Raw genomic sequence first — 13,046 nt, forward strand, 5'->3', positions numbered from 1 at the left:
CCAGATAAAGCACTGTTTTTGGTATAAATGATATCCCTACATGGCAAATAATTTACTAGTAGGTGTAGTGCAGTAATAAAAAATCAACCGACCCAACAGTCATGACATGCATGCTGCTTATCCTGTGTAATTGAATCATTAATTAAAAGGGGCATGCTCAAAATAATAGCAGTGTGGAGTTCAATTAGTGAGGTCATTCAGTTTGTGAAAAAACAAGGTGTCAAACAGGGGCCCTTATTTAAGGACAAAGGCAACAAATGTACATGCTGGGTATAGTGCATTTCTCTCTGAGTAAATCTGAGTAAAATGGGTCGTTCCAGACATTGTTCAGAAGAACAGCGTACTTTGATGAAAAAGTTGATTGGGGAGGGGAAAACATATAAAGAAGAGCAGAAACTGATAGGCTGCTCAGCTTAAATGATTTCAGATGCTTTAAAATGGCAACCATAGCCAAGAAGACATGGAAAAAAACAGAAAACTATCATCCAAATGAAGAATAGCCAAAATGGCACAGACTCAGCCAATTATCAGCTCCAGGGTGATCAAAGAAGGTCTTAAGATACCTGTGAGTGCTGTAACATTTAGACGTCGATGTGAAGCCAAGCTATCTGCAAGAAACCCCCGTAAAGTCCCATTGTTGAAAAAACGACATGTGCTGAAGAGGTTACAACTTGCCAAAAAACACACTGACTGGCCTAAAGAGAAATGGCGCAAAATTTTTGGACTGATGAAAGCAAGATTGTTCTTTTTGGGTCTAGGGGCCGCAGACAGTTTGTCAAATGACCCCCCAAACACTGAATTCAAGCCACAGTACAACCATGAAGGCAGTGAAGCATGGTGGCTCAAACATTATGATATGGGGATGTTTCTCATACTATAGTATTGGGCCTATTTATTGCATACCAGGGATCATGGATCAGTTCAAGTACATCAAAATACTTGACGAGGTCATATTGCATTATGCCAAAGAGTAAATGCCCTTGAGATGAGTTTCTCCACAAGACAACGACCCCAAAAATACCAGTAAGCGAGTAGCATCTTGGTTCCAGACCAACAAGCTAAACATTATGGAGTGGCCAACCCAATCCCTGGACTTTAACCACTTGCCAACCGCCGCCCGACTATATACGGCGGTGGTCAGCCCCTCACAGGCAAAGTGTCGTACCGGTACGACACTAGCCTGTGAGCCAAGAGGGGGCGAGCGGGTGCCGCCAGAGGCGCGCTCCCTCCCCCGCTCGTTCCCTAAGCAGCCCGTGCGTGTGACCGGTGGACCCGATGGAGGAGGGGATTTCTCAGCTAAGCACACTCTTCTGCTTGTATGCCCTAGTTAAGGGCAGATTGATTCCAGGAAGTAAATGCTACATGAATCATCTGCCCTTACTTAAGATGGCCACATCCAGGAATGCTAGGGGTATTTTTCAAAGGGATTTCTCAACAAAATAAAGCATGGCGACATGGATAGATAGGGAAGTTTGATTTGAATATTACAAATGAATTCAATAGCATTTTTAGTTTGTGGTGCTCAGATACAGTGTAGTTCGGCTTTAAGCACTGTTTATATGTATGTATAAAGCATTGGACTTGATTTACTAAACTGTAGAGTGCAAAATTTGATGCAGTTGTGTATGGTAGCCAATCAGCTCCTAACTTCAGCTTGTCCAATTAGGCTTTCACAGAAAAAATCTGGAAGCTGATTGGTTTCTATGCAAAGTTGCACCAGATTTTGCGCTCTCTAGTTTTAGTAAATCAACCCCATTGTGTCACATATTGAGCTTTATATAGGATTATATCCATAGGCGTGCGCACAGCGTGTACCAGGTGTGCCTGGGCACACCCTAATCACCCTGTATGGTGCAGATTCCACTAATATTTCACCATTTCATCAAAGCCCCCTAACGGTAGGGCTGGGCGATATGGCTGAAAACTGTATCACGATATCAGTGTTTCATATCGGTCGATATCGATAATTATTGATATTTTTTATTACCCATTTAAAATAAGGACCCTAGGGTGAGAATGCAGGGCGGCGGGCATGGTACAGGAGAATGCAGGGTGACTGGCATGGTGCAGGAGAATGCAGGGTACTGGCATGATGCAGGAGAATGCAGGGTACTGGCATGATGCAGGAGAATGCAGGGTACTGGCATGGTGCAGGAGAATGCAGGGCACTGGCATGGTGCAGGAGAATGCAGGGTACTGGCATGGTGCAGGAGAATGCAGGGTACTGGCATGGTGCAGGAGAATGCAGGGTACTGGCATGGTGCAGGAGAATGCAGGGCACTGGCATGGTGCAGGAGAATGCAGGGTACTGGCATGGTGCAGGAGAATGCAGGGCACTGGCATGGTGCAGGAGAATGCAGGGTACTGGCATGGTGCAGGAGAATGCAGGGCACTGGCATGGTACAGGAGAATGCAGGGTACTGGCATGGTGCAGGAGAATGCAGGGTACTGGCATGGTGCAGGAGAATGCAGGGTACTGGCATGGTGCAGGAGAATGCAGGGTACTGGCATGGTGCAGGAGAATGCAGGGTACTGGCATGGTGCAGGAGAATGCAGGGCACTGGCATGGTGCAGGAGAATGCAGGGTACTGGCATGGTGCAGGAGAATGCAGGGCACTGGCATGGTGCAGGAGAATGCAGGGTACTGGCATGGTGCAGGAGAATGCAGGGTACTGGCATGGTGCAGGAGAATGCAGGGTACTGGCATGGTGCAGGAGAATGCAGGGTACTGGCATGGTGCAGGAGAATGCAGGGTACTGGCAATGTGCAGGAGAATGCAGGGCACTGGCATGGTGCAGGAGAATGCAGGGCACTGGCATGGTGCAGGAGAAAGCAGGGTACTGGCATGGTGCAGGAGAATGCAGGGCACTGGCATGGTACAGGAGAATGCAGGGTACTGGCATGGTGCAGGAGAATGCAGGGTACTGGCATGGTGCAGGAGAATGCAGGGTACTGGCATGGTACAGAAGAATGCAGGGTACTGGCATGGTGCAGGAGAATGCAGGGTACTGGCATGGTGCAGGAGAATGCAGGGTACTGGCATGGTGCAGGAGAATGCAGGGTACTGGCATGGTACAGGAGGATACAGGGTACTGGCATGGTACAAGAGGATCCGGGTTGTGGGCATACTACAGGAGATGCAGTGCTGTGGGCATGGTACAGGTAGACCATGCCCGCAGCACTTCATCCCTTGTAGTGTGCCCGCAGCCCTGCATAATGGCAGGTAGTGAAGCTGTTTCACTTACCTGTTCCAGAGGCGCCTTCATTTTAAAAATGGCGCCGCCCGGCGCCGACACGTCATTGCGCACGCGCCGCCGCCGCTCGTGTAACTTCGGCTATTCCCGGCCTCTCCCGAGCGGCGGCGACGCGTGCGCGGTGACATGTATGCGACGGGCGGTGCCATTTTTAAAGCCTAAACCTGTCGGAGCGGACTTTATCGTTCAAAGTCTTGTATTGCTATCGATCCCCTGACTATCGTGATACATATCGGTATCGTTTTATCGCCCAGCCCTACCTAACGGGGCTCCTAAAAAATTGTAAAAAAAATAATAAAACTAAAAACTACTGACACTGTCCGCTGCCCTACTGACACCAATCTCTGCCTTACTGACACCGTCCATTGCTCTGCTGACACCGTCAGTATACTTTAAATACACACACCAATATGTTTACACTTTGGGGTGCACACCCTAATCCAATAGGCTGTGCACATCTATGATTATATCCTTAGGGAGTGTCACATAAATGTTGCTGATTGTTTAGCCTTTATGTTTTAACGGTCCTCTACTAGTGATGTGGAGAATGTGCAAATGTTTTGGATCAAAACATTCAGGGGTATGTAAAATAATTACATCCACACACACCTACACAGGTTTAACTGGATGGACTATGATCTTTATTCAACCTCAACTACTATGTAACTATATAACTATGTAACAAATGTGAGATATTTTGTACTAGACAATTTATTTGTCCATAAATAGATATCTTCTTTCCTTTTTTTTTTAAATTTTATTAAAAAACATTTCAGTTTAGGTTTGTCTTTCATTCTCATTCTCTCAATTTACAGTTAAAGAGGTTACATGACATTTTGCAAGATGACGAACTGTCCCCACCTATCTCACCATCTACCAGTCCCTTCTCTGAAGAAGGGTATAATGTGACGTCTAGTTCTGAGTCACCCTTTAAGTTAAAGCCTTATCAGGTAAACAAATGCGAAATACAGTAGTGAAAATTTGAAAAATATATATTTATATTGTGACAATGCTAGGCCCTGCCACTGTGTGAATACACGAAAAAGACACACAGGATTTGTGCTTATGCAGAGTCCGGGGCTCCAGACTATTGTTTCTGTGAGGAGAAGACTGGGGTTTCAGTGTTCTCCATATTTTGTAATCTCAGATCACAGTATGGGACTTGTAGAGTTCAAAGAGATTTGGGTGGGAAGAAATCTTCAATCTTGTGTCCAAGTCTTACTGGAGACCTGCAAGCTGTGTAGGTGTGAAGGTGGGCACATTTGTTTTAAGCAAGAAGCTGGCCATAGCTCTGGCCTCCATCAGGAGAGATCTGTGTGCTCCCATTAATAGAGGAGACCTTCTCCAGAGACTGCACTCCATGGTGGGGAGATTCCTAACCCGCAGGACTGAAAAAGTCGGGACAGATGTGTCCAAGTCTTACTGGATACCTGCAAGCTGTGTAGGTGTGAAGGTGGGCAAATTTGTTTTAAGCAAGAAGCTGGCCATAGCTCTGGCCTCCATCAGGAGAGAGTTGTGTGCTCCCATTAATAGAGGAGACGTTCTCCAGAGACTGCACTCCATGGTGGGGAGATTCCTAACCCGCAGGACTGAAAAAGTCGGGACAGATGAGCAGGAGGATTAAGTCGACAAGGTGAGTCCAGGGTACGGGGAAAGTCTGTGAGTTTCAGAGGAGTGAGAGAGAGCCTGGGGTGTCCGGAGTGGCCTGACCCCTTGGAAAGCTAAACCACACAACTGTCAGAGGGTAAGAATGGCAAAAATAGACCTTCTGCTTTGAGTTATTTATTGGGAGGCCATGAATGCATGGGGCATTATGTGCCTTTTAACAAATAATGCAATACAACTTGCAGCAAACAATTAGATTCCAGCAGGTTGATTGGAAAACAATAGCTCAGCATTTAGTATAACATTTATTGCACCAGATAATAACTGCAAGCTGAAATTTTATATTCTCTATTCTTTTCTACTGATTAACCACTTCAGCTACCCCCTTAATAACCAGGCCATTTTTTGCGATTTGGCACTACGTTGCTTTAACTGACAATTGCGTGGTCGTGCATACCCAAATACAATGGATAGAGTGACAATTTTGAAGAAAAACTCAATATTTTTTAATTTCTGCTATAAAACATTCCCAATAAAAAAAAAAAAATTTTTTTATCAGTTTAGGCCAATTTGTGTTCTGCTACATATTTTTAGTAAAAACATACATAAGCAGACGGCTCTTCTGTCATTCTAGCCGAAGATCGCGGGAGGCCGGCGGCGATCGAGCCCGCTCCTTCCGTGGCCTGGCTCCCGCTGTGTCTAATCACAGCGGGAGCACGCTGTTGAATCCATGTGCACATAATCATGTAGATCTACATGATTATGCGCAGCCGAGTTGCCCTGCCGCAGTAAATCTGCATGGGGTGGTCGGCAATTGGTTAAATAATCCGTTGCTTCACTAGTACTGTAGTTATCATTATGCCACACTTAGGCCAGTGCCTGGGGCAGCAGGGTAAAGAAGGCTGCTTGAAGCCCAGTCAATTATGATATTTTTTTTTCGTATTGTGTTTAACTCTTCTTCCCAACTTTGGTGTTTGGTGGATGCACTTAACCAATAGATTACAAGCAGGCACAGGGGATGTTAAGAGCAGACAGAAGACTTACTATAATTCAAGAAACTTGAGGACATCTCTCCTCTTTCTTGTTTCTTGGTCTGCAAAGATAAATATCTGTAAATTGTAATAAAGGATTAATGAAGGTCATGTCAATTTATGGTGGAGAGTATATTCAGTGTTTCTCTTCAACAATAGCATAGCAGCCTCACCCTATGCAGAAAAACTCCAGATTATGAGGCAGCAATCTAAGCATTAGCAGACTGACAGTGATTGTCAATAAGATCATCTGAGCAGGTAGCCCTCTACACACTCATACACACACACGATAGCCACCAACACTTTTTGTAATGGAAACATGCATTGTTCACAGCTTATGCTGTTGTAATTGTGACCTTTATAGAAAAGGTCTATATCACTCACTGTCACACCCAGACAGGACAGAGGTTACACTGGTAGATTCTTTACAGAGGAAAAGTTCTTTTAATTTCTAATTAGAGCATTTAGGGATTCAACTTAAAGGTGATCTATAGCCACAGCATACACTTTCATTTTTTAACATCAGCATTGTAATAGCAATGCAAACAGTTACATTTGAAAATCCAATATAAGCTTACTTAGAAAATCTTCTTGCATGCTGTGAGGGCTATTTGTCTTTTGGCCATCTCTTTCCACAACTTCCTGGATTCCCTGCATGCTTTGCAGCATCCCTTTTGTTGTTTACTTTTTTTAAGGACTACATATCCCATGGTACCTTGCTGCCTACAAGAAATGATTCCTGTACTGACTCTGCCCCCTAAAACTCATCCTCTCAGCACCTCTGAAGTTCAAAAGGCAGTATTTCTGAAATGTGTGACACAGCAGTGCTTACTCACAGGGCATAGTGATCATGTATCACAGAATTCAAGGAATAAAATGTGTGGGATGCTTCATGAAGTTTACAAACTTCAAGATCATTCATGTTAATAGAAGTAGGCTAGAAAAAAAAAATACAACGTGGAAATAAATATATGATTTTAAATTTTGACCAGAGATATTCTTTAATTATTTTAAAATATTGCTTTATTCAAAAAAACGAAAAATGGTGCACAGAAGTATTACATAAAACATATTACAAAACAGACATATAAAAGGCATGTTTGCACTTTCCCCTACACCTAATTCCCATAAGCAGCCAACGTTTCCTGTAAACAGTGGTATGACAAATGGATTACAACTCTTTGAAAGTGCAGCACTAAAACAATAAAAACATAACTAGCATTATAACGTGCAAAATGGCAATATCTAGAGTGCAAACAATGATGCCAAGAAAAAAACATTTGGGGTAGCATTGGTGTATGAGCATTGCAACTTTAACAAACGATCATTTCAATTAAGTAAAAATATGTTTCTTTCTTTGAACTTGATAAATATGAGTTATTTGGCTTCTTTACTAACATTCTTTTATATAAAGTGGGATTGATATATTATAAAAGTAGAGCAAGTTATCAAAGAACTGGAGAAAGTGCAGGGAAGGGCAACCAATCTGATAAGAGGCATGGAGGAGCTCAGCTATAAGGAAAGATTAGAGGAAATTAATTTATTCTCTCTTGAGAAGAGGAGATTAAGGGGGGGATATGATCAACATGTATAAATACATAAGGCGTCCATACAGTGAACTTGGTGTTGAATTAACTTTAAGGTCATCACAGAGGACAATGAGGCACTCTTTACGTTTAGAGGAAAATACATTTCGTCTCCAAATATGGAAAGGTTTCTTCACAGTAAGAGCTGGAAAACGTGAAAACGTGGAATAGACTCCCTCCAGAGGTGGTTCTGGCTAGCTCAGTAGATTGCTTTTAAAAAGGGATGGATTCCTTCCTAGGTTATCATATTATACAGTATTTCACAAAAGTGAGTACACCCCTCACATTTTTGTAAATATTTTATAATATCTTTTCATGTGACAACACTGAAGAAATGACACTTTGCTACAATGTAAAGTGGTGAGTATACAGCTTGTATAACGGTGTAAATTTGCTGCCCCCTCAAAATAACTCAACACACAGCTATTAATGTCTAAACCGCTGGCAACAAAAGTGAGTACACCTCCAAGTAAAAAATGTCCAAAATTGGCCCAAAGTGTCAATATTTTGTGTGGCCATCATTATTTTCCAGCACTGCCTTAACCATCTTGGGCATGGATTTTACCAGAGCTTCACAGGTTGCCACCGGAGTCCTCTTCCACTCCTCCATGACGACACTATGGAGCTGGTGGATGTTAGAGACGTTGCGGTCCTCCACCTTCCATTTGAGGATGCCCCACAGATGCTCAGTAGGGTTTAGGTCGGGAGACATGCTTGGCCAGTCCATCACCTTTACCCTCAGCTTCTTTAGCAAGGCAGTGGTCTTCTTGGAGGTGTGTTTGAGGTCGTTATCATATTGGAATACTGCCCTGCTCCCCAGTCTCTGAAGGGAGGGGATCATGCTCTGCTTCAGTATGTCACAGTACATGTTGGCATTCATGGTTCCTTCAATGAACTGTAGCTCCCCAGTTCCGGCAGCACTCATGCAGCCCCAGACCATGACACTCCCACCACCATGCTTGACTGTAGGCAAGACACACTTGTCTTTGTACTCTTCACCTGGTTGCCGCCACACACGCTTGACACCATCTGAACCAAATAAATTTATCTTGGTCTCATTAGACCACAGGACATGGTTCCAGTAATCCATGTCCTTAGTCTGCTTGTTTGCTGGCTTTTTTTGGATCATCTTTAGAAGAGGCTTCCTTCTGGGATGACAGCCATGAAGACCAATTTGATGCAGTGTTTGGTGTATGGTCTGAGCACTGACAGGCTGACCCCCCACCCCTTCAAACTCTGCAGCAATGCTAGCAGCACTCATACGTCTATTTCACAAAGACAAACTCTGGATATGACGCTGAGCACGTGCACTCAACTTCTTTGGTTGACCATGGCGAGGCCTGTTCTGAGTGGAATCTGTCCTGTTAAACCACTGTATGGTCTTGGCCACCGTCCTTCAGCTCAGTTTCAGGGTCTTGGCAATCTTCTGCCTAGGCCCTCTTTATGTAGAGTAACATTACTTTTTTTTCAGATCCTCAGAGAGTTCTTTGCCATGAGGTGCCATGTTGAACTTCCAGTGACCAGTATGAGAGAGTGAGAGCGATAACACCAAATTTAACACACGTTCTCCTCATTCACTTTCATTCATCCTCATCTAAAACCTTGTAACACTAACGAGTCACATGACACCAGGGAGGGAAAATGGCTCATTGGGCCCAATTTGGACTTTTCACTTAGGGGTGTACTCATTTTTGTTGACAGCGGTTTAGACATTAATGGCTGTGTGTTGAGTTATTTTGAGGGGACAGCTAATTTACACTGTTATACAAGCTGTACACTCACTACTTTACATTGTAGCAAAGTATCATTTCCTCAGTGTTGTCACATGAAAAGATATAATAAAATTGATCATGCTTTGCTGGGGTTTTTCACTTTCCTCTGGATCAACTGTGGGTATAGGATTGTGTATATGGCATTGTATGGTTGTGTTTTCTCTCTTTTTTTTTTTAATTGGTTGAGCTAGATGGACTTGTGTTTTTGTTCAACCTGACTAACTATGTAACTGTGCAAGTTCAATGTGCAAATCAAATGTTTACTGTGATCACTCTGAATATTTCAACGTTAAGGGAAATGAGGAAATAAAAATGGTATTTTTGCTTATGTGTGATTCAATTATTAAAGTCAGGTCAGCTTTACCTCATTCACTAAACTAAGTGAAAAGTAACTTTGCTAGGTAAATTATTATTATTATATTATTATTATTTAGTAATTCAAACCAATGATATATTTACCATGTGTCTTTTTGTACAGGGCCCTGTGACAGTCCTGCACAGTGCCATTCAGCATGTTCAGAGCCTCCCTGGATCCCAGTCTTCACTGACTTGTACTTCTAATATACATCCAAATAGCCTTGAAACTGAAATGAGACGGTTAAAAGGGTAAGACACTGAGGTTGACCCTTTATTTCAGTAAAACTAAATTACAGCATAATGGCTTTATTAGATTGTGTGAACCAGATTAGCAATCCATTATATTGCCATTGTATCTTAACAAGATCAAAGAGCGATCCACAATTTTATATCATCGGGGAAGCTAACAGCCCTGTTGCCTTTTGGCCTTCGGCCGTGCACTTATGGTTTATTATTTTACAGGTTCCTTGACCATGTGAAAGAACTGAATGACCAGCTCAGTGTGACCCTAGAAGAATGTAAGACTGATTCAGAAAAACTCAGTATGCATCTTGGAAAACTGGAATCCACATGCACAGCTCTGAGACTTGCCTTGCAAGCGAGGTGAGAGCACAGCAAACAACATTTCTTGGGTATTGTTTCTCCAAGTAGCTATTTGTATAAAATGAAATGTCCCCAAGACTGAATTAAATTGTATCTAAGCACCACAAAGTGAAAATACTATTTAATTCATTTTTAATATTCAAAGCCAACTGACCCATCCTTCCAAGTGTCCATGGCATGATCAAGCCCCTCCTCCTAATAAAAGAAAAATGCGCATGAAGACTTATGGGTTGTTTGACATCATTGGCCTAAGGCAGAAATCAGGAAGCAACTAAAAAAAAAAAGTAAAAAAAAAAAAAAAGGTTACAACAAATAAATATAACATACCTTTCTATTTATCTACAGTACTAATGCTAGCAGCATAAGGATTAAAAATAGTTAATGTTGATTGAGAGAGTTAGTTCTGCTTTAATTAGGCTCAGTATTGCTACCTGTTGTGGGGATTCACATGGAAGAAGCCATGCCTTGGTAAACGTCATGTTAGGTCATCTCCTTTTATCTCTTTGATAAATTACAATTCAGTGATTTAACATTTTTCCTGTTTCAAAAAAAATCTAAATTCTGTTCATCACATCTCAGTTTGCCATTAATACATTTATACTAGATGAAACAAGGAAAATTTTCCAATTTCCTGATTTCTCCTTACCTCCACCCATGAGAAATTAATTAATGGAATTATTTGTATACATGACCAGTCAACAAAGAATATGAAAACCCAACCACTAAAATCTCATGTAAGCTTTTACATGTTAATGTCATTTTAAAAGTCTTGTTTAATACTTTTAAATCTGCAGCTTTTGTTAAAACGATACCTGGAGACTTTGCCATTATGATTCTCTTGCATGAGTTTCTGATGGGCACAACAGCAGCCATTTAATTAAAAAATAAAAACAAACAAGACAATTGTTAACATAATGGAGGACGTGTAAGGACGTGTGGAAAGAGAGCTCCGCTGCAGGCTTCTGGAAAAGTGACTTTTGCTACCTCTTCTTCGCCCTCCAGACTCCCCTAAACTATGGGTAGACGTACGGGATCGCTAAGGGATCAACATCCGCGGGATCCATTAAACGATTCCTGACCCCAGAGGTGGATTCCCTGGAGGCCTGGGGACCTTGGCCTCTCGCAACATGGCAGCGGCGCCTCCCTTCTTCGGCAGACTTCCCACCACAGCTCTCCTGCCTCTTCCTGCGACACGGACGGTCGCACTCTTTCCCCTACCAGAACTGAGGTTGCAGCACTGGTCAGCGGACTCCCGACCAAACAAGACCTAGCTTCTATGCTCCGTGGTCTGGAACGAGCGATCAGGAAGGAAGTATCCGCGGTTAGAGCTGACCTATCCCAGGTGCTTTCCAGAGTAGAGGACACCGAGCACCGCCTGGACACACGCTACGGCGATCAGAGATCTCCAAATACAGCAGAAGCATGCTGCTATAGCCTACAGAATGGCCCTCTATAAGATTGAGGATCAGGAAAACAGAGGTTTGCGCAATAACATTCGGGTGCGAGGGCTCCCGGAGGCCACGAGGGACGAGGACCTTCCCGCTACTATCAGAGGCATTTTTAACAAGCTGTTGGGCAACCCGATAGATCACCCTCTGCGGCTTGACAGGGTGCATAGAGCCCTCCGCCCCCGCAACCTTGCCATTGAAAACCCCAGAGACGTGATCTGCAGAGTCCATTATTATGATGAGAAAGAGCTAATTATGAGGAGAGCCAGGGAAGCTGCCTCCCTGGAGTTTGATGGGGTAACTTTGGCTCTTTTCCTTGATCTGGCGAGAGAAACGCTAGATCGCCGCCGTGCCCTCAAGCCGCTCACGGAAAAGTTGAGTCAGAACAACATCCCCTACCGCTGGGGCTTCCCCTCGTGCCTTATCGCTACCAGAGATGGCCGGTCGGCGACGCTTCGTTTTCCGGAAGACCTCGACAAGTTCTGCATGGACTTGAACATCGTTGCACCTGAATTGCCTGGCTGGCAGGATGAAGTGCCCATCCCGGAGCCCTCCGTGGAGCCGCAATGGCGCAAATCGGCTAAAAATCACCGCTCCTCTGCTGCTGGAACCTCACCGAAGCTGGGCTGAGAGCGACAACGCTATTCTCCATTCTACTACATGTTTCTTTTGGTTGACATGCCACCTACCGCCACCGGTAAAGTTCCCTAGCCTTACTTTTTTCTCGTGTTCCTTTTTGTTTTTGTTGTTTCCTCAGTCCACTGAGTGATGTAAGACTACCAATTCTGGCTCTCTATAGCTGGCATACGTGATCTGCTTAATCAACAACCCGGCCACAACCAGATCGTTAATGGACACCAGCTTCACCTAAAGTACTGTTGCTCCAGTCGTAGTAAGTTTGCTCTACAGTTGGGAGCTTCTATTAAGCCTCAGGAAGTCTCTTGCATTTTATGATGTTAAAGTTGTCACTGTTGTACCCCATGTTTTTGTACTCCACCTGTACTTGGCTGCCCTGCATGCATTGAGAGAGTTAGTTACCCGCCTCTATCGTGTGTGCCTGCAGCGGAGCCTTGTTCCCCCCCCCCCTCTATTGACTATCCTCCTATGCCTAGAGACGGTTTTCCTCAGGTCGTAGGACGATTTTGTTTGATCCCGCTCTGTCGGCGCCAGCAGTGGATAGTTGGCGGGTGGGATTTGGGACTCGAGTGGACCCCACTGGTACAAACCGCAGGGCCGCGGGCGCTATCTTCTCCGCGGTTCTGACATGCTGTCTTCTATATGCTTCTGTTACCTTCTCATACTCTTGGTTCTTCTACTTCTCTCTCCTCTCCCCTTGCCTCTCCTCTCCTCTCCTCCCCCCTCCCCCCCCCCCCCGGGTTTTGGACCCAGC

At 44.0% G+C, this 13,046-nt stretch overlaps 1 protein-coding gene across 2 annotated transcripts in view; it reads left to right on the forward strand.

The window, feature by feature from the left end:
• Positions 1–13,046, forward strand: part of USHBP1 (USH1 protein network component harmonin binding protein 1) — a 103,675-nt gene that overhangs the window by 34,832 nt on the left and 55,797 nt on the right. For both annotated transcript variants that reach the window (XM_082253641.1, XM_082253642.1), the window contains 3 exons: positions 4,070–4,204; positions 9,727–9,854; positions 10,068–10,208. In XM_082253641.1, coding sequence (XP_082109767.1) covers positions 4,070–4,204; positions 9,727–9,854; positions 10,068–10,208 — 404 coding nt within the window. The remainder of the gene's footprint in view (positions 1–4,069; positions 4,205–9,726; positions 9,855–10,067; positions 10,209–13,046) is intronic.

This window comes from Pelophylax lessonae (genome assembly GCF_965119305.1).
Source record: "Pelophylax lessonae genome assembly, chromosome: 1".
NCBI classification, from domain to species: domain Eukaryota; kingdom Metazoa; phylum Chordata; class Amphibia; order Anura; family Ranidae; genus Pelophylax; species Pelophylax lessonae.